We start from the raw sequence: 23,201 nt of genomic DNA on the forward strand, positions 1-23,201 counted from the left end.
TTGACGCCGGCCAAACCTTCATAGTTTTGAGGGATCAAAGAACTCCTCGGGATGATCGATATCCATTAATGTGCGCTCCCTGTAGGGTCAGAGTCGGGTCTCAAAAGGATTGTTCTGGGAATTTGTGTTATCTGGTGGTCTCTTTTGTTTTGACTTGAAAATCAAGATGAGCCCCAAGCCTGTTTTATGTCATCCTGGTGGGGATCTTTTACCTCTTCACTTGTCTCATATCAAAGGTCTCTCAGGTCCTTATGCAAGGTGCATGTTCCCATGTTGGTGCCCATGTGTGTAGGTCCTTGGCTGTGCAGCAAGAGGAATTTTGGGTGTTCAAACAATGCAGAGGCTGTGTAGATGCACTTGGATCTTGCGTTTTCCAAAAAGCCAACAACTGCTGTGACTAGTTGATACGTTGGCTCGAGCAGAAAAAAAAAATTAAATGGCAATAAAACGTAGATAAGAAGCGCAAAAATTGGCACCGCCAGCACGTTTTTGATACTGCACCCAGGTGAAACTTAACAGCTGCAACACATAGAAGTGGGTTAGCAAATCTGCACCTACAGACTACCACTTACACTACCATGGTGGATGTTTTACTTTTGGCCATTTTCCTTCACACGGCCTGAGCTCATCATCTTTCCCACTCTCCCTTTTCTGTCTCCTTCTGCTCATAGTCAGATTCTCCCCCAATCCCAGTTCCTGAGATTACCTCTGATTGGAGAAAAGTGTTCCACATGTGTGGCCCCTTTGAAATACCTCACCATTTCTAACCGTAACATCTGGGTTTATGTTACCCCAAATATTTTTCTGTCTCTGGAGTGAATTTGCCTTGCAGTTACATTCCGGGTTTGATGCTCACCCGGTTGTTGACATCTCGGGGAGTTTTGTCATCTTTGTCTTTGTGTGGCTTCTTCTCTCGGTGGTGACTTGGATGAAAAATCGGGAACAACAAAAAAGGGAATTTTAACCCTTGCTCGCTGATTTATGAGAGTTGTTGAGCTTTGTGTAACACCCCCACCCACCCCTTTTGGTCCTGAGGGACCCCTTCAGCTTTGTCCACGCTTCAGTGGGCACATTGGCTTTAAACCTCCCATGGTATTCCGATTTTCCCTGATGGGAGGTTTGGAATTCAGAAATTTGACTGGATTTCCTTATTTTACTCTGCCTAATCAAGGGATACTGACTTCTAGACTGCAGTAAAGTTAATCTACATTTTCATTGGTCATATAAGTTTAACTCATACTTTAACCCTGAAGAAGTAAATCCAATGCTGTGCACTAGTGTTAAATGAAAAATAGCCAATGATCAAGTGAACTGTATACTTTACACCAGTCGCTCACCTGTATACCTGCTGTAAGTTCTCTGCTGTTAACTGTTCCTGTATGTCTGTGATTAGTGTTGATTTCTGTGCTCCTACCTCACCCATAGTTTCCTTATTTCTCTCCTCTGTTCTGACATCTAGTAATACTGTATTATCTCAGGATTATCTCATCAGACGTCACGCTCCTAAAACATTTATATTCGATTTAGTACAATATTACTCACTCTAAAGAGCTTAACCCACTCCGCCTCCCAGAAAGTGTAATGCTTGTCCTTTTAACCTCTGCTTATGCCCCGTGTCATGCCCATCACATGGTCTGTTCATGCCAGAGATCAGTCATGACTGGGTTTTGTTGCATTCCTGTAAAACTTCTGCTTAGCCCAGACATCCAGCACTCAGTCCCCATGATTCTGGTGACCCCATTACTTTCTGCTGCTGTTAATTTACGATTAAAATGACCTTTAACCAAATGCACCGGAGCCTTTGGCTTGTTTCATTTCTTAGTTTTTGGCTGTTAAGTCAATCCTTTCTTGTATTTTTTAGGTACCATCTTGCCTAAATCAAGTCCTTATACCCTTCACTCTTGCAGCACTCTGCAACATTTTCCTACCTTTTGTCTGCCTCTCTGGGTTCGCTGCTGTGCTCGGCAATAATTTAATGCAGGTGACCTCACTCAAGGAAATGCTGTAGACTCTCGGGGACAAGGAGGGTCAAAGGTGAACATTTGAGAAGTGGAACAACAATGAGGACTAGCTGTAGTCTATGATTTTGAGTGTGTGTGTAGGTGTTTGAACCTGGTACTAATTAAGGCAGCTAACAGGAAGCTTATTGTGGTGCCTGGGGGCACAATATTGCAAAAATAATCTGTAATTTTGTTATGTGGTCACCAGTGATATGGAAGTTTGGAGAAATTAAATCCATACATACTCCAGAGAAAAGTATAGAAACAAAGCTTTTTAAAATTAGGTCCTGTGATCATCAGCGGTTCAGTGGATTTATATTACTCAAATTTAAGCTTTCATATTTACATCACTCAGTGTAAGTTATGGCTACAGCCAAGTGTTCCTTCTACCTGCTGATTGCTAAATGCTGGCAATTATAAGATTTGTTTTGTTGTTTTTAGGCTTCAGTTTGAGTTCATTTCTTGTTTTTTTCTTTGGGAAAAATCTTCAGGTCTGATCACTTGATGCTGATTGGATTATAAATGAAAAAATAAGCCATTACTCTGATGTACTTCCATCTCATTGCTAAACTGAACATTATACCTTTCACCAGACCAGCGCTTTACCCAGGAATTAGCAGCACCGCAGTTGTGGTTCGGTTCTGTGAACATCTGTTTCATGGTTTTAGCCTTGGTTTAAGAATTGTTACACCCCACTAATTAAAGAGACCTCTGCTGAAACCTGTCTGCTCACAGTAGGAAACTGATTGAGAGAACAATGTTTGAGAAGCTTTAAAAGGTTTACTGTCCTGTTTATCGACCCCATGATTAGTGCTGAAAGTCACCTTATATGGATATGTTTCACATCTCATGTGTGCAGTGGAATCATCGCAGGCCAAAACATTCCTTACGTGCACATGTAAACTCAAATTTTTAAGCGTCTTCACTGCCAGAGCAGAACTTTTCAGCCAAGTTAAACTTCTGTAAATGTATTTATTTTTTTTAATACAGCAACAAAGCACAGTTTAAAAGCCAGGAACCATGTCACCTTTTTTAATCTGATTCCAGAAATTGAGCACATTCGAGTCTAAGAAGTCTGACATCATGATAAAGCACTCTGCAGAGATTAAGAGCAAGAGCGAGGAGCTTTCTCCTTAACTTTGGGCTTTACTTTGCTAGCTGTACACTCGCTTCTTAATGCCATGATAACCTCCAACTGTGGACGTGATCTGAGACCTCCTGTGGTTACATATGCATTCAAGTGTGAGGCCAAACAGCCCTCATTGGAAGTGGCGCTGACGGCATCGTGCTGTGCTGCCTCTGCATTTATCCAAAGTGCATGGGGACTTCCAGATTGTTTTAAATTATTTTTAATTCATGCTCAGGTGGGTGATTTAGTTTATGGTGCTGCTGTAGCTATGAGGTAATTCTGATTTTCTTTGTATTTTAGGCGAGAGTTTGGTTGGGAAGAGCAGAAGAAGCTCTCTTCAGGAAATTATAAGATCGACTCGTGAGAACAAAATCCCCCCAAAGACATGTCATCCCCATTCTTCCTGCAGAACATTCTGGGGTTATGGTTTTAGTTTCACCCATTTCATCCAAGTGCCTGCGCCTCTGCCAACCCAGCACGATATGGCGCACATGCTGTTTCCCTCAGCAGTTCGCTCCTGTGATGAACTTTGGCTGTCTTTGATTAAACCCATTTTTATCTCTCTGAATCTAAACTTTTGGCGAGCACTGTCTGTCTCTTTATTTTGAGTTTGTAGCCCTCCATGTTCCACATGTATAATTTATTTTCATAGGCTGCTATATGACAACACTGCGAGATGTTTTCTTTAGACAGAAAGTTTATCTCAGGCGATTTTGAGATTTTCTGTAAAAACAAATGAAGCAGGAATTTTATGGCTTGCTTAAAATGGATTTGTTGTAACATTTCAAAACAGATACTTGAATTCAGGCCAGGAAATGATACTGTAATTGTGTTAAGCAGTAATAAAGAATTTCTTTTGAGGTTGCAGACTGCAGACAAAAAAAAAAAAAACGAAGCTCTGCAATGGTGAAGAAGTAAAACAAGAATAAGCAAAGTGGGACGAAGAGTTTGAAGCTAAAAGCGTTTCCTGTTACATTATTAAATTCATGAGTCATCCATCCATCCATCCATCCATCCATCCATCCATTTTCTTCCGCTTATCCGGAGCTGGGTCGCGGGGTCAGCAGGCTAAGCAGAGAAGCCCAGACCTGCCTCCCCCCAGCCACCACCGCCAGCTCTTCCGGGGGTGACCCCAAGGCGTTCCCAGGCCAGCAGATACTTGAAATCCTCCACCTGGGACAGTATCTCGTCCCTGAGCCGGAGAGGGCACGCCACCGTTTTCCGGCTGAGGACCACAGCCTCAGACTTAGAGGCGCTGATTCTCATAACTAGTGTAACCAACATTTTCTGTTCCACGAATTCAGTTTTTGTACTCAATCAGTGAGGAATGTGGCTGCACAACATTTATTTGTATCATTATTTCTGAAGACAGTTTTAACAACAAATCAGTTGTTAAGGATTGTTTATTTTGCAACTATAAAATCATTTTTCACGTGCACTGCAGCCCTGAACTTCCCTGATAATACCAGGATAATAATGCTAATCCTGATAATCCTCTGCATGCTTTTTGGGAGTGACATGTCACTAAATTGCGACATCAAGGTTGTACCATAAGAGAGCTGACAAAGCTATCGTGTTTCTGACACATGCTTAATGACATATGTGCTAATGTTAATCTGGTATGATGTTCCAATGTGTTTTTAAGACCGTTTTTAACATACTAACCTTTGCTAATTGGCAATAAACACAGTTATAGCACAGCTGTGATCTGAAATTTGACCTGGTGGTAGCACAAGCTCGAAGGTGAAGGGAGAAGCTGGTAGGCTGATTGGTCAAACTTGGAACAAAGACCTATTTTTTTTAAAAATCAGAAATTCAGCAGAAGCAAGAGGAAGAACAGAATACTGCTCGTCTTAAACAATGTAAAAATTGCCATAGAAATTAAAAAACAAAAAAACAAATGGTGGCTCAGCAACCCTAACCCTCCATAATTTTTAACAGAATTGACGTCGTGATTGAAGCTGTTGCACGATTATTTCATCACCTTGTGAGTCCATTAGTTTCTACATTGCAGTGGAGACAGAGAGGCTGAAAGGGCTCCTGCAAAAGTTAATGCAGTCTTGCATTCCTGCATTTGAAAGGTGCCCAGTGTTTGTATAAAATTTTATGGCTTTAAATCCAATATCTGTACAACTGTACTATGTTTTCATTGTAAAAACTTTTACGTTTACAGCAATCATCCACCCTCAGATAGAACCGATTTTTGGAAATGCGCTGACCTAGTTTGAGTTTAAAATCTCCAGGACTGAGCTTTAGTCTCAAAGTCTCAACTCTGGCAAACAGTGTTTCCAGTACCACTATAATATGTCAGAGTATTGTCATTACTACAACCGCTTTAGACTCATGTTATTTCCAGCAACAGCTCCATCTCATCTTTGGTCCAAGCAAAGCATCTGTCTCTGTAGTATTTTAGACTAGCAGCCAGCCCTCTGCATCCTGTTTGCACAAAGGGAAACAAACATGCTTGTTGTCTGTGAATGGGCCAAATAAAATGGTTACAGTGTCTCTGTGCTCTCATTTTTTTTCTCTTGTCTTTGCCCTCACCCCCAACCGGTCATGATTGGTTTCTTCCTGTTAAAAGGGAGTTCTTCCTTCCCACCATTGCCAAGTGCTGCTCATAGAGGATCATTCTATTTAACTTTATTAAGAGCCTCGAGATGCTTGCTGCTGCTGTTGTTGTTCTCCATTAAAATTCAGGACTGTCTTTCTTTACCATAAAGGAATGAATTGCCAAGATGAAAAGTCACCGATTGTGTCTTTCTTGTGTTGTGGTAGGAGGGCTGACCACCCCCATGGCTCTCTCTGCTACTCAGAAAGTTGAATGAGTACCAGATTGTGACAACTTAGGAAAGATGACCGCTGTGTCTTACTCTAATGCCGATGCTCTGTGAAAAAAGAAGGGATTTTTTTTCCCCCCTCTCTTTACTTCTGGATGACTGAGTAATTTCCTCCGTGGGATCCACCTCACTGAGATGAAATGCCTGTAGAGTCAGAGGAAGTAAAGAGGAGGAAGGAGAGCCTGGACTGGAATGCCTGGGGTGCATTTTTTTTGCCCCCCAAATGAAAAGCAGGTGACTGTTCATTGTAAGACTATTTGGTTAGTGGGAACCGGAGAGCGGAAGGAAAGACTTGGGGGGGCAGGGTGGGGGGCTCTCCTCTTTCTGGTATTTAGCTGTGAATTGTTGCTCACTGCACTTGTTCTGTAGTGGGCTGCTGACAATTAGGGGATTCAGAGAAACGCCATTCTTCAGCTGCTGAATGTATTGGAACATGCCATTCAGAATAAGGGGGTTAATTGGAGCCAGGCTTTTTTTTATGTGCGCTCAGTTTCTCTTCAAGAGTTGAGCAAGAAGTCATTACAAAGCTATCTGGATGAGCTACGTGGAAATATTTTGTTAAGTTTCTGTTCTGTCGTTAGCCTGTGAAAGTATCAACAATGTGCTGGTGGCTGTAGAAAACCAAGCCTCTGCTTGAGATGCAGTTTGAGGCTGGAAGTGTGTTTCTGTTTGACTGAAGCTGAATATTAGTCATAACAAATTAGTTTTGTTGAGGCTGAGTAACCGACGTAGAATAACACTGCTAAAAACGAGGTCGGTGCACGGAATCGCTAATTAGCATCATGTGTGAAAGGAAATGTGAGGATCAGCTGAAAATGGCAGCGCAGGTATTTGTCAACGCAAGAAGAAGTCTTTCGTGGTTTAAGCTCATGTACAGAAATAAAAATGATTTTCTTTTTTATTCAAACAGCAGTTTAAAATCTAAAATTACTCAGCTCACAAAGACATAAATAATTATCAGTATATTTTCACATTCATAAGTCTGGAAATGACAAATTTATTGCACTTGTACTAAAAGAAATACAAAGAAAATCCAATAAACCTTTTAATGGCAGCAGCACCAGGAGCTGCAGGATGGGCTTACACCATCGTAAACGCAGATGCACTTTGTGTGCAAAACAATATCTGGATAAACTAGAGTATGAATTGAGCTCATTCGACACAGTTGCTAAAGGTGTTTGTATATTTGCACAGGGGTGGCCAAACCTGCAACTATCAGCTCTGCCTTTAAGAATCCGTGTCTTCGGTGCTCTACTGTCTTGGATCGTTTAAAAACATATTATGCATGAGTCACATGTGGGAAGCAGTAACAGTAGATATGATTTTCTATCATATCTACTGTTACAACGGAGGATGTTTGTATTGAATAATAATGAGATCTGAGTATGTACTTTGGGCTAGTCTTAAATGCTCCGTTTCAGACCATCCTTTTCTTCTTTTGCATCTCTGAGCACACAGCTTTGGTTGAGATCACAAAAGCCCCGCCCACCTACTGATCAAGCCGTCTGTTTGCAAGTGGCAGCCAATCACGACAAAGTGGACTTAAAGGAAGAGGAGCTAAAATGACTTGTTTCAGACAGATGATGTACTGATAGTCTGCACCAAAGTCCAGTTTAGGATAAATGAGGATTATTTTGAGCTGTGAATCATGCAGAGCTACTCTAGTAGAGTCCGTGATTACCTGAGTCCTGACGCTATTTCAGCTGTAGCATTAACATATTTCAACAAGCTTATACAGGCACCAGACTACTGCTAACATTAGCAGTCTTGTCCCATCAGTTCAAAGGCAGCATTTACTTTAATCACTGGGTTAAAGGGTGCATTACAACATTTAGCACCACTTTATAGGTAGCATTTGCATTTGGCAGTTTCCCTCTGATTTCTCAACTGAAGTTTTAGTGCATCTTAAATTATCTGCTTTTTTTGTGGCTTTGTATGAGTTAGCTAGTGTCAAAGCTGGACTTAATCTTCGAGTGACCCCCATTTAAACCTGCTATTAAAGTCATACCTCACTCGGATTGGCTGTATATCATTAGCACCAATTAAAATGATTTACTACACTTTGCATCCACTGTGAAAATTTGTGGTAAAATTTTGCAAGCACATAAAGTTTCCAGGAAAAGGACATTTTTTTTTTTCCTGATTATATACAACATCTCAGCTTCATGAATGAAGTGTGTGAGCAGTAACACTCGAGCATGTTTATCTGCTCCTTAAATGTGTCACAGGCCCCCAGTCTCCCATCTCTCCTGGATATTGGTGCATTTTCTATGTAATAAAGCAGAATTCACCAAACTGCTTTCTCTAACACTAGAATCGCAGCAAGGATTTAATTGATTAGTTCAAGCTGGCAGCCTCTTTGCCTTTTTCCCATGGACTTCCAATCACAGCTATTTGAGTTGTTTATAGTCACATGACATCATGAGAGGAGATGGAAAGCATATAGAGGTTGAGGTTGCTCTGGATTTATAGCTGGTGTTGGGGAAAGGCTCGAGTAGGTCAGGCACTGGGGAAGAGGTCAGTTGTCCTTTGCCACCCGAGGAAGATGAAGAATAGCAGCCTTGTAAACAGCGAGGGGGAGGGTTTGGGGGGGGGGTCACAAAAGCAGAAGAGGCTCTTGAGAAGTCTTTCAGAAATTCTGTTTGCAGTCATGTGAAATTAGTTTTGCTTGCACACTCATTGAGTCAGCGAGCATTACATGTATATGCACACAAACAGATGGAGACATGCGGTGATCACCCCAGTGCGTCTTGTTAAAATGTCCATCCATGCATATGGTGTCCCATGTGAGAGACAGCAGTGTGCTAGCTGGCCGATTAACCCAGTTGACTGGAGAGGTCTCGGTTAGTCCTTTGGCCTCACCAGGAAGAACAGTAGTGTCTGATTGGTGGGGGTCAAGGATGAAGCGCTACACTGTTTGCGTGTGTTTATGTGCTATTCACTACCTTCACTCAGGCTGTAGGAAATCGGCACAGAAGGGGAAGCTTGTGCTTGTGCTCGTCTGTCTCTTCTGTTGTGGTGGCTTTCTTCTCGCTTTCTATCTCAGTGTCTTACTCAAAGTAACCCAATTTTTACCTTTTCTGCATGTAACCTGCTTTTCTTATCAGTATGAAGCCAAAACATTTTGTTTTGTTAAACGTGTGGTCAGGATTGATTGGGTGAGTGGTGTGATTATTACTTTCTAGGACCAGTTAAAGTGGGAGAAGTAGAACGTACCAGAGACTTCTCTATTCTCATGTACTCTGGGATTTCAGTGTGATATTTCAGGGTAACATATAGTAACTTGTCAGAAAATTCTGATTGTGTATCTGGGTTTAAGCCTGTACTGTGTGAGACGTCAGAGGCCACTGAAGGTCAGTGACAGTTGGCAACTTCCGGCAATGATGGCCAAAACAACTAATGGCAATGCGAAGTGGGCGTGTCCCATGTTAAACTTGAATTTTGAGGTAAGAGATTAAAGTGATGAGAGCACGGGATACCGTTGAGTGACATATGTCATCTTAGACATTAAAACTTTTTTTTTTTCCATTTTATTGATGTCTTTTTCTTGGCATATGATGGTCCTTGTCTTTAGCACACGTCTAACTTGACTATTTAGCCAGATGTTATTACTAAACAAGGGGTTTCATTAATATGGAAGTTATAGAAGAACTTTACTACAGTATCTAGTCTTTAGGTGATGCCTATCTAGCTTACTGCTATCTTTGACTCTCCTTAACCCTTTAACACAGAGCATATCACCACTGTTGCCAGCGCCTCAGTAAGCAAAGTAGCTATTGGCTGTCCTAGAAGTCGCTATATGACGTCATCACAAGTAGTTGCAATCGAGGCTGTAGAAGAGAGGAAAACCATCCTTGGAGAGACAGAAACTGAGGAAAAAACACCATAAATATGTTTAGAACTACAAATGAACTTTATGCAATAACATCATGACTTTAATGCTTTGCCCCAACCCACGTTACATAAATGTTGTCGAAGTGTATGAAGGCTGTATGTACACAAAACACGGCGACAGTGGAGGATTATCTCCAAAACTCTCCAAGTTCACTGGAAAAAGCAAAAAAAAAAAAAAGTCGCTAAGTTGGCAACACTGCGTATCACCGGTGACGCGTCTGCACAAGTGCACTTTGCATTACTGTAGTTACAGTACATTAGTTTGTCCTGAGAAAAATGGTTTCTGAAAGCTGAGAAAAGACTAGGATGGCTCGCCCTGGTGGGTGGAGCTGGTTTGTGTTGTTTTTCTCTTTCATCATCACCAAGTTGAAGATTTAATGTCTTATAACTCCCATTAATAAATGTTAGCATGCTAAACTGCAAAGTTGCGATCATGAACATTGTGCTTGCTAAATGTGTTAGCATCGTCACATTTTGACTGTGATGAGGCTACAGGCTGATGGTTTTATCTTATTTTTATGATGTTCACATTTATTACCTCCACCAAGGAACTTATATTTTGGTAGCATTTGCATCATTTTGTCTGCAAACACGCTAGCTTGGAGAGTTTTGAATGAATTCAGCTACAGCCGTGTAAACATCTGCCACCCTACCCTTATCTGATTGTTACTGCACTACAAACTTCTTGAAGTATGTTTAAAAAGAACAAAATGAGTATATACAAAATACAAAACTATTCCCTTAAAAGTAAATACTGCCCAGAGAGTGAGCTGCCCTGGCAGAGGTTTGCACTCTCTGAGTGCTTCCTGTTTTATTGTCTAGCTTTGTGTCTGTTTATTAAACTACTTCTCTGAAAAGGAAATTCTCTCATATTAACACTGAAGATCAATACAACATATACTAATATTGTATATGTTGTATTTTTTTTCCCCCTGATGGTTGCATAATTGAATTGAGCAGGTAGGCCAAGTGTCAGAGGTGTGTGTACACATACAGACATGGTTCAGTGTGTACTGTATGTGAGGTAATGCATGAAGTTCTGGATGGGAGTGCCAGTGTAATCAGAGGTGAAATCAGCATATATGTGTGTGTGTGTGTGTAAATACGTAGGTCTCTGCATGAGTCACATGTGGGAAGCAGTCGAGGGAATAGTTTTGAATTCTAAACTTAAGGAGAAAAACAGCCTCTCGGTTACCTTATTCAGCGGGAATGTCTGTTGCCAAGCAGAGTCTGGAAGGGTTTATCTCCATACTATAACATTACCTAATACATGCTGAAGCTGTGTGTACAGTATCATTTCAAAACTTTATATCTGTTACAAGATAAACAGTGCTATCTGACATCTAAAACTGGACAAATGTGTTTCAAATGTTTTTTTTAAATTCTCAATTTTGAGTTTATTTTTCCTGCCATTAATCAAACTATGGTGGTTGTTGCTAGGTGACGAGGTCATATTGCTGTAATTGTACATTTCCGGTACATGGACAACAGTGTTTCTCCTGCCATTGCTTTTGGGAGATGGTCTGTGCCCCCAGTTTGACCTGTTATCCTCCCATGAAACCAAAAAAATAGATTTTATAGACCTGCATCATAATGAATGTATACAAGACATTTAATATGAGGGCACGATGCAAGCAGTCACCCGTCTGCACATGGACTTCACAAATGTTTGGATCTGTTGTTGAGGAGTGGCTGAGTGCAGCTGTGCAGTGATCATTGGTTGTAGCTGCCTCTGATGAACATGTTGACCCAGCATGTCTCAGGCATGTTCAATGGGAGACATATCAGGACTAAATGCTGGCTGAAGTATTTGGATATGCTACTGATCGAGAGAGGCCTGCCCTAATCTGGTAGTGTTGAGGTGGGCATTGTCCTGCTCTAACGGCCATAGTGCGGGTGCTGCCAGTCAGATTTCCCCCAAGAACAATCAGATCAGAGATTGTGCTGTCATGGACATGCAAGGCTGCAGCAACAGTTTGGACACGCGTGCCAGCATCCTGCAAAGCCAAAGCCCGACCTTGGTCAACATCAGTCAGTTGCAGCACAGTGGCACTGATGATAATACTGAGCATATGCTGGTTTTTGTGGTCTGAGACCACTGCTGTAAACTGAACCAGTTCTGAGGTGTACAAGTGACTTCATTTGTTTTCGATAAACAAATTACTGTACCAATCCCATCACTGACAGAACAAATCATCCCAAACTAAAAACTACTCACAGAAGAGATTAAAAGGATGCACTGAGAAATGTATTTTAAACAAAGATGAAAAACATTTGCAAAACATTGTTAAAGTGCATGATTTGAAAATGATAAATGATTTACCACAAAGTGCTTTTCATGCCTGCAGCACATCATCAAGACTCTTAGAGGCAATGTGTCAGTTTAGCAGTCAAGAAAAAGGAGAGAGACAATTGTGGCAGTCATTGTATTTTATCCCAAACCATAATCTTTACCTAAATCTCAGTTTTAAAAAAATCATATTCCATAATTGAAAATAATGGAGGGGAATTTGTGTCAAGGAACACAAAAAATTGGACATTTTTAAGATTAAATGTTAGGACTTACCACAAAATGCCTCAGGACAGTGTTGGCTATTTAGAGATGAGTAATTTCTCCTCTCCTCTGCTCTCTGTTTCACCTCATATGTGAAAGCAACACAAGGAGCAAAGCACAGGAGAGACAGCTAAAGTGATATTTAAATTACTTAATGTGGACTCATTACCCTCAATCCAAAGGTGGACAGATGACAACACCAAAGGTCAGGCCTAAATATCTGCACAGTCTGATTTCAGCCTTTGCGTTACTCTTCAAGGCTGGGCCTGAAGCTAAGCTGGGAAAATCAGCATCCTTGAAGGTTCCTGGAATTAATGTGGAAATTGGTGATGTGACAGAAAAGAAGAGGCCAACCCAAACATATTAACAAAGATAAGACTTTGAAGAATATGTAAGCGATGGAGAGTTAGATGCTAAGTGAACACCTTTCTTTTCTTTTTGGGACTTTGAGGAAAGAAAAGTATAAAACGAGGGTGGAATGTGTGAGTGGTGGTCGGGCATTTCTGCATGTATGTGTGTGCATGTGTGATGGAAGCGTCTGTTCATCTGTGTGTATGTATTTGCACATCTTTATGCACGAGAGGGCCTGTTTTGCTCATGTGTGCTAATGAGTGTTAGGCATGAGATTATGCGTGCGTCTCTAAGGGAACGGGAGTCTGTTCCCAGGAGCTGCAGTGCCCGAGTTGACGGGGGGGGGGGGGGGGGGGTATGTGTACACCCTGACCCCAGCTTTTGGGGGTCCCGATTCTCTGTCTGAAACCATTTCCTTTCTTTGTGGCCCATTCGAGAGCCTGAAGTGTGACCCAAATGTGAAGGACAGAGTCCATTTGCATGACCCGCTACACGCTGAAACAGAAAATGATCAGTGTGGAATATATATCCTGTGAATGTACTCTTAGGGACATCTTTAATTATACAGATCTGTGCTCCCCACCCCCATAGCTCTCCTCATCACCCCTGTCTCCTCAGTCGACTCCCCCATATACTCCACCCCCCCCCCAAACAATAAACAAACTCTGAGAGCATCGAGTGAATCGCTAATGATCGGAAACAATTAAGGGCTCACAAAAGGGAGCGTCCTGCTATATTGCTGTGCGCCGTATTTACATTCTGAGGTTAAACGACTGAAGCACAGATTTCTGGGGAGGGCAAGTGGACTCAAACAGGCGGGTCTGTTGAGGAGTTCTTTCTTTTGTGTGGCTGTGTGAAGAAGGACGTCTTGGACTACTTGCTACTCGAGTGATACTGCAAATTTAAACCCTTCAGAGTAAAAGGAATTTCAGCTCGAGTATCCTCTATGCACATTACACTCCTCAAGCCTCATTTTGACCAGTCTACCCACAGAAATCAGAGAATAAAAATGTATAAACAAGACAAGTGGCATGCCAGTGGATGACTGTACTCTCCCACACCCCCCTCCGCAGTGGGCGACTGACTGGTTAAGTCCTGGAGTGTGAATGGATAGAGGGCTGGGAGAGTGTGAGAAGGCTCAGGAGCGGTCAAAGAGGCTGCTGAATAGACTCCTGGATTGAGACATCCTGCCTGTTTAACACAGTGTAGTGTAGAAGTATGGATGTGTGTGTGAGAGGAAGAGGCAGGGTGGAAGAAGGGGTGAAAGAGGGTGAAACTTGTTACAGTCAAGAAATTACAAAACGTCTCTTTCAGTGAGGACTTTGGAAAATTACTGATGCAAAGGAAGAAAAGTAAAGGCGAAAAATGTTTATTATACGGAATTAGGGGATTAGGGGATTAGACTCTTTATTTTTTATAGTTTGACTATTCTAATATCAGCTAATATAGCGCTCTAGGAAATCCCTAAGTTACTAAAATTAATTGCCGTGTGCATTAAGATCATAGAGAAGGCAGTCTGATGGCTTTGGTACCCACTTTTCAAAGGCATCATGCAGATGAAGCACTGTCCGAACTTCATTATTCCACATGAGCTAATGCCTCGTTTCACCGCCTGGTACGGCTCGGCTTGACTTTACTCGCTTTTGGTACTTTTTCCCAGTTTTTCACTGATCGTCATAACTGTGTAAAAACACAAAGGTAACACAAACAGGAACAATGGAGGATGTTAAAAGGATGGCTTTCTTGGTGGGAGGTTGTTTGCACACAGCAAAGGGATGAACTTCGGTTCAGAAAAAGGCAGCAAGCCAGCTTGATGTTCCATGTTTCACCTGTTACTTGTTTCTTTCTGTCTAATCAATGGTCTGCAGGACTCTTGTGTCAGCTTGAGAACTGTTACTGATATAGTACCTAAGAGATTTTTGCATTTTGCACTTTTCCTTCTGTTACCTGCTTCACATTATGTTAATGTTGTGATACTATGGCGTGAGTAACAAACAAAAAACAACACATTCCTGTATTTTCTTTGTGTAGTATTTTATTATTTTTTTCTTGAGACTACTGTACTGTTATGCTGCCATGTGCTGAATCATTGTATTTCATTAAATTTAATGCATACCATTGGAGGCAGGATACATGAGAATTTCTTCACAAGTCACTAAAAAGCACAGTACTACTTCACGTCTCTTCCCAAATGTCGTCATGTTAATTGCATCCAAAACAAGTGATGCCATTGCAGCCCCCACAGGAATTGTTTTTGATTGTGTGCATTGAGAATAGGCCTGTGACAAAAGCAGCTTAAAAACAGGTGTTCCTCTAGCGCCTGCTTGCTGAGAGTATAGACTCCTTATGTTGACAGTTGATTCCCAGAAATAAAACCAGTGTTTTAATGTACACATAATTTGTGCCCTGCCTCATTCCAGAGGCATCAATTTCCACAAAATCTGGTATAATTTGGCAAAGCTGAGATGTATTTGAATTACTCTGACAGGGTGTACTATTAAATCCACGTATCAGCCTTTTCCAGCTCCTCAAAATCCAAATCCATATCCAAAGCCTCAACCCAGCAGGTGCTAGCCAGGGCCTTGGCATGGTGGCACCAACATGTACATGGGTGCCAGGCAGGGACCTCCACCACTCCTCAGAGAAGCCCCCATGCCAACATGGTGCATCCTGCACAGCCATGGCCATTATTTCAGTCTAACTAGATTAAGCTAATCATGTTATGTAGTGGCAAGGCGTAGCCGGGAGATGGAATGAAGGGTCGGCTGTCCTGCTGTTGCCATGCGGCTCTGAAAAACAAACAGTGAACCATCCCGTAAAGCTGATGGCGTATGTTTAAGTTCCTAAACCTCTGAATAAGCTCCTGAATCAGAGAAACAATCAATTTTGAGAAAGTATAATACATAATAAGGCTTTAATGGTTATTCACAGAGCCAGCCTGTTGAATCTTATTTTTAAGGCCTCCAAAGAGAGAGATGTCTGCTGACCAGGACACACTGACAATAGGCACTACTGTCTTGCTAAAACTTCTCTTAATATGGTGGACTTTTGCTTCTGCGCTGCATGGAAGTTGACAGGATTCTTGGTGTTTTTGAAACAGGATGTGACATGCGAGGCTTGGATCCAACTGTGAAGCTGCAGGCTCACTGGCTAATAATGTAATGTAAATAATGCTAATAATATAATGTTTTGATATCTGTATATAGTGTTTTGATGTGTGTGTATATGTACATGTGTGTATTGACATTGATATATATATTTTATGTATATAGTGCTTATGTATATGTGTATAGTTTTTTTCTATTTTATTTTATTCTATTCTATTTTAGCTCATTTGTTTTTACTCATCCTTTTCATTTTTCTCTGTACTGAGCTGCTGTAATGCGCAAATTTCCCCATCGTGGGATCATTAAAGTTTTATCTTATCTTAATGACTTGTTAATCACAAATCCTTGAGGATACCCTGGATAATCCTCATCTCTGACACTCAGAACACCAAAATTTACAAAATGGACATAATATTTTATTCAGTGTGACTGGAAATGAGTGACTGATGCCATAAACTCTTCAGGAAAGTGTTTACTGAGGTCAGGGCTGAGGGACGTTCTCCCATAGACTCCTATAGGACCAGAGGTGTTTTTGCAGCAGATATTGCCCCGTGGTGGCCTTACCTGGCTTCAGATTTCAGACCCAAAAGCTACATTAATCTTTTGTGCAATGGTGAGACATTGAAATGTTGAAGGCCTGTCATATCTAAACACTGCACTGAGTTATCATATTGAGTCATTTTATTATTCACAATGGTAATCTCTTGATATTATGTTGCAGAATAACCTGAAATGTTACCTGCACATGTTTTCACTGCTTCCCAGATGCCATTGCATTGAGGAAATCCAGGCTCAGACAGCTGTAATCACTAATATGAATCAAGTTCCAAGAATTCCTAATCATACAATCCCCACGATGTCTTTGATGTTGCACTTTTAGTTTAAACATTGTAAAAGTGAAGACCAGAACAAATCTGGAAAAGACTGTTAAAAACCAAACCATGTAGATCCAATCCTCTCTGGAGTTACTGGAGCTAAAAACTTTGCTTTTAAAGCCGGGATAGAACTGCAGGCATCCAGATGTTTTTAGAGTTGATACATATCTAACAAAAAAAGACACCTTTTGTTACAGGCAGAGGAGCACTTCCATGACCAGTTAGCTCCGCTGTCACATCACTTGTAGGGGAGTCTAATGGGAAGATCGAGGACACACTCAGTCCAACAGATACTTAGTTTGATTTATAATTCTGTGCTGTCGTTTCTCACTCTGCTGCTTTCCGACATGATTCCTGTTGGGATTGATGAGAAGAAAAACAATGGGGGGGCATTAGTGGATTTAAGGCTGCTGTGGTCGGTGGTCTGGCAGTTCTTTCAGAAAGGGAACTACTTAATTTTCCTTGTAATGTGCTCGATATGCCTCTGTGGTCTTCCCATTTGAGAATTCCAGTACAGTAAGTCCCCCAATATGCCAACCACATGGCCACTTTTAGCCCTGTCCGGCATGCGCAGACACAGACTCGCACTCTTAATGGAAGCCTCATGGCTGAACGCCATGCTAACGGGCACTTCCTGCGATGAAAACACATCCATTTTCTCTCTTTCATCCCAGCAGAGAACATATGCAGAGTTAAGGCATTTAGGTACATCAAAAAACGTGCACATGGAGAAAACACGCATGCATGGAGGAATGAACCGAAATGTGGGTCTGACATTTTCCCGTCTTTCAAGGTTTTTGGACTTAGAAATTCAATAGGATTGCAGAGTAAAAACGAATGGCATATATTTAAATTCTGCAATGCACAGCCCAGTTATTACAGAGAACTGTCATTTAAGTTTGTTTTGCAGTACTTGCAGGTTGTGATGAATGCCGTTCCAGCATTTCTAATGGAATATAAACCTGCTGTGGTGAAGTATTTAACAGTATCATCAGTGGATGATGCTGCCTCGATTAGAGGGGGATTCATTTGGGCATTAATCCCTTAAGACACAAACTGAGACCAGCTGAGCAAATAAACAACAAAAATGATGTCACGTTTCCCCGTGATTGAACTTTTTAAAAAAAATATTTGCTCGCAGTTTGGGGTGGGGTGGGGGTTCGGAAACATGATGCAGATTTCTTGTAAAGACGCCGCAGCAGTCGGTCTGCGTCACTGCTTTAAACCAAGTTTACAAAGCCGGCAGGAAGAGGGCCGGCTGTTAGACGGTGGAGAAAAAACCAGCAGGCTGCAGACAGACACAGGGATGTTTAACGGACCTGGGAGATAAAGTTTCCCCACAGAGTTGCGTAACACACCTGCAAAGGAGGGCAAAGAGATGACAGGTCAAAAGTTGGGAGGAAAGAGAAGAAGGAGGAGGTTGAAAGAAAGAAAAACAAGAGATAAGACCGTGTTTTCTCTTTTTTCCTTTCTTTAGTTTGCTTCTGACAGCTTAAGCCCCCATAGCTTTGCTTCCTGGGAGGACTTCAGAGGATTTTTAAGCAATGTTTTAAGCATAAACAACTTAGTTGTAATGATTTGCCCCTGGAGGAGGGGCTGCTCCCGAGATGACTGTAAGGATTGATGTGTGTTGAATTACAGTCTGATCGTATCGATGACATTAGTACGGTCTGTTTTATAAAGTGAACCATTTAAGAAGATTTCCTTTGTTTTTCAGTGAACACCTGGACACAAAAATGCCAAAATTACTCACACCACCTGGACTCACTGAAGCCTGCAGCATTTTTAGACTAACATCCACCTCTTTTGTCTTTTGTTGTTGTTTTCCTGACTGCAGCCAGAGGAGTTGGAGGCTCTTCATTCCCATACGTTCCGGGTGAAGACTTTCAAGAAGGCAAAGCACTGCAGCGCCTGCAAACAAGCCATCGTCCAGGACGGACTCATCTGCCGAGGTAGGTCAACTGCCCCGAAATTCCCATATCAGGACTCTGCCCAGCACCTCATGATGGTGACAGGACTGAAAGTCTGATTCTGTAGTTTGTTTACTGTTCTTGATGAACCCACCTTAGACTCTTTAAAATGCTTTCTGGCTTTTGGTTTTGTTACCTCTGCGAGTCCGCGTTGCACTCGTACCACAAGCTTTGTTTCTTTTGTTTTTTTTAAAGCCTGTCATGTCTGGCAGTGTTTGCAAGCAGAATTGTGATCTGAATGCACTGTTGTGCCAAACATATTTATTCTTCCACGATAAGCTCTGTAGAGTCTCTATAAGCTTTTCTTGTTAATGTTTGTGTTTTGTTTGTTTGTTTATTTTTTATTTTATTTATTTGTGTACATATACATTTAATTCCATTTGACAGGCTGAGGAGAAAAAAAAAAGAAGGAAAGAAGGAAAGAAGGAGAGAGAAAGGGGAGAAGACAGAAAAAGAAGACAGAGCACCACTAAACTAACCAAAACAATTCAAATGCTGCAACTACAAAAAAAAATAAAAAAGACAACATACCAAAACAGAACAAGCAATACCTGAAAAAATAACTGTGGAAAAGGCACAACAGAATGAAGCATGATTGTATAAGAACAACAATTTTGTTATGCTGTGATTGCGTTAGTGTCTGTGTCATGGAATGCACTTACCAACGAGGGCAGAAAGCCGCCGCTCCGCCTGAACCACCTCAACTGTCTCCTTTCGATGTGGAGGAGCAGCGGCTCTACTTTGAGCCCCTCCCGAATGGCTGCACTCCTCACCCTATCTCTAAGGGAGAGGCCAGCCACCCTTCGGAGGAAGCTCATTTCTGCCGCTTGTATTCGCGATCTCATTCTTTCGGTCACTACCCAAAGCTCGTGACCATAGGCGAGGGTAGGGACGTAGATCGATCGGTAAATCGACATCTTTAATCTTTAAATAATGTCTTTCTGTAATCAAAGTGAAACTGGGGAGACATTTATGCAGTCTTTATACTATTTTCCATTAAACTATAAGGTTTAAATGATTTACAAATGATTACATCCTGTTTTATTTTGGAAACAGGACTGCAAAACACTTTCATTAGACTAATAATCTAAACTCTCCTCAATCTCTTAAATGTCCCCAAACTACAGTTAAGAGGAACATGGGGATTGTATGATAACTGCTGGGACACTGAAGGCGGTATCTGTTTCACATCTGTCAGTGGTCTAAATGAGAGGTCATCCAAGGTTACTTGGGGTTGCCTTTGTGTCAGGGTTTAGTCAGTCAAGTGACAGAGGAGGGCAGAAGAAGCTCCAGGAAGGCTAAAGGTTAACAGCTTCTCAATTTCCTTAATGGTGTTTACTGAAGAGACAATGTGGTTGACTGATGGCTGATTGATTTGCACCAGTGCAATCATCATTAATAGAACAAAGATGGAAGCAAATGTGCGTTAAAGTGTGTCTCTGCTGCTAAGCTAACATGAGCTCACACGGATTCTAGTCTTGGGTATTTTTGTGTTTTTATTGTTTTTGTTTCTAAACTGAAATTGCTGTGATAGTTATAATATGAAACATCAAACAATCGCAGGAAAGTGACTGCGATTCAGTAACAGATGTTAATGTGGTCACCGTTTTCTGACCGTTTTGATGCAGTAAATCCTTTCGGTCTGGTGCTCAGAGTAGGATTTAAAAAAAATGGAAGAATATATGACCTCGGCCTGCTTGGCACATCATGTTGTAGTGGAAATGCCTGTTTTCACTCCGATAACGTCAAATGAAATCATGCGGAAAAGGCTGGATGTGAGGGCCGGCACATTGGGGGGATTTTTAGTTTGTAGCTTCCCAAAACTGACACAGGATGAGTTGATGTAGTTTAGAAAAACATGAAGACGGTTTGTTGGTATCTTATCAGCCCCTTAAAGGCAGTCTGACATAATCTTATGCAATGCTCATGTGAAAAAAAAAAAGCACTAAAAGCTCACTTGCAATACTGTAAGGTGTGGATCTATCTGTTCTTACATAACACATAAAGAGGAAGAACAGAAGGTTTCCTTCAGCTGTGCTGGTAAAGCAGGTCTGTAGGTGACAAAGCAAAATGGAGCAGCGCAAGATTATGTATGTTGGCACAGTAAAGAATGCCTTTCCTGACCATAAAAATAACTGAAGTTCACCACCTGTATTATACTCTGTAATCTGACTCATGCTTCCAGGTGTTCTGGATGCTGTACGGTGGCATAATTTATGTAATTAAATCTTCACATTAGCCTTCATGTTCCACACAGGATGCAGTATTTCACAGGAGCAAAAACAAAGTTCTTAACATTGCTGTTTTTGGATTGAGGGTAAGTTAGCTAATGCTAGCAATCTTGGTAAGCAAACTGCATGTATATGTGCACAGATTGTTGCTAATTAACAGACAAATAAAATACTTTCACTCACCAAAAGTGAAGCACAAGGCTTCTCTGATGAACTGTATCTCATTTTTTTTTTGTTCTTATTCTTATTGTTTGCCACATAATTCCATTAAAAATGCCCCGGAGGTACCCACAGCCTACCTTGGTGGCATTTTAATGGATCTCAAGTGGCCATAAGAGGGACTGAAATTTTTGGCCCTTCATATTTCAGTCATAACGGTTACTGCTCGGCGAGAAGTAAACAGCAATCCTAATATAATAAAGGAGGCCTGTGAAATCTTTACAAAAAAATAGTAAGTCTCTCCAAATCATTTCTGCTCTTTGGAGTGATCAGCAAGAGATAAGTCACCTGTTTCATCCCCCAAAAAGCATTTATTTCTGAATGAATCACACTGGCTGCTGCTGTCAGTTTGTTCTGGTTAAATAATGTTCAGTTGTGTGTGCAGACAGTCATAAACTGACACAGGACAGCACCTGGGACCATCGCCTGTAAGATATGATTTATTGGAGGAAGAAACCATCATGACAAGGCTTCACTGGACTGTATTTTGATTTAATTTACCTCAGTGTAATTCTCTTCCCCTACTTGTATCTGGGTTTGGTCATGTGTATGAATAAATGGAGTGTGTGTGTGTGTGTGTGTGTGTGTGTGTGTGTGTGTGTGTGTGTGTGTGTGTGTGTGTGTGTGTGTGTACGTGACAGATTTAGGAGGACAACACAAAGTGAACAGGAGACAGCTGCCTGCTCAGACAGCAGACGTCTAGCAGTCTCTGTTTTTCTCTTCCTCCATTTGTCTCCACGTCATATGATTCATTAAATTCCCATTTTGCCAAAACTAGAAGCGACTAGAAAAGGATGCAGAATTATAGTTCCTCGGGACAGAATGTCTTATATGGTATAGTATTTAAACTTAACGAGGCACTGAGAGCTCAGGCTTTGGGAACACTTGTAAAATGTCTTATTGTGTGAAGTATGAAGATGTGACCTGATGATTTCATCAGGGTGAGCTTAGTTTGAAGGTGCACATGTGCTGTATTACAGTGGGACTGTGCTAGAAAGGTTTAAGGATGATAAAAAGTGCAGTTCAACAGGCTGGAGTAAGGATAAAGCATTTTAGGAGACTGACCTACTCCAGAAAACAATCCCAAAGCAGCTGTTACAACTTATGGTTGCCTTTTAAAGTTAAGTGACCTTTAGGCGGCAGCCTGATTGGCAGTCTACAACTCCATCCATCCATCCATCCGCCAGGTTTCAGGGGCATCAGATCTCTCTTTCCAAGGCCACCTCTTCCAGCGGGGTGTTTCCAAGCTGCCCTGGGATGTGCCTGAAACAGCTCACCTAGGTGGCACCCAGGAGACATCCTAGTGCGATTCCTAACCCACGTCATCTCACTCCTTTTTAATGTGGAGAAGTAGCAGTACCACTCTGAGCGTCAACCCCACATGGCCGACTCCTCGCTCCAACTCTAATGCTGAACCCAGACGCCCTATGGAGGAAGCTCGTTCCTTCCAGTTGTATCTGTGATCTCATTCTTTTGGGCACTACCCAGAGCTCGTGGCTGTAGGTGAGGGTAGGAACACAGATCGACCAGTACAGTAACAACTCTGCTTTCACGCTCGGCTCTCTCATCACCTCAGTACACCAAACGGTCTGTCAGTCTCCTCCACTTAAAAACTGAGCTTTCAAATATGTGTTGAATGGTGTAAAAGGGTGTTTAATCCTAGCTCATGATCTCTTTCTAACCTTAACCAAGCCACCTTTCATAACAGCTGCCGTGCAGATATCTATTAGCTGATAGCTTCCAGATACGGTTACTACTTGTTCCAAGCAAACAAAAACAAAACGGCAGTGAGCATAAAGCCTCAAAGACGTTAGCTAGTTAACAAATAAGTGAAGCCATAGTGGCTATGTACACATTTTACATACAGTACATGACCCAACCAAGTAGATTTGTGTCTCAATCTACGATAAACGGAAAGTAAAAACAGACTTAAAAATGATCACCTCATTTCATTTCATCACTTTCAGGGATATCTCAGCTGTTAGGAACACTAGAGCTGGATTTGGTGTTTTGGAGCTTGTTACACTCCCAGTC

At 41.6% G+C, this 23,201-nt stretch overlaps 1 protein-coding gene across 4 annotated transcripts in view; it reads left to right on the forward strand.

Annotated features, from left to right (window-relative positions):
• The window catches only part of tns1b (tensin 1b), a 210,939-nt gene that overhangs the window by 51,764 nt on the left and 135,974 nt on the right, over positions 1–23,201 (forward strand). For all 4 annotated transcript variants that reach the window (XM_030757953.1, XM_030757954.1, XM_030757955.1 and 1 more), the window contains exon 2: positions 18,585–18,699. In XM_030757953.1, the coding sequence (XP_030613813.1) occupies positions 18,585–18,699 (115 nt within the window). The remainder of the gene's footprint in view (positions 1–18,584; positions 18,700–23,201) is intronic.

Source organism: Archocentrus centrarchus, chromosome 21 (genome assembly GCF_007364275.1).
Source record: "Archocentrus centrarchus isolate MPI-CPG fArcCen1 chromosome 21, fArcCen1, whole genome shotgun sequence".
NCBI lineage: Eukaryota > Metazoa > Chordata > Actinopteri > Cichliformes > Cichlidae > Archocentrus > Archocentrus centrarchus.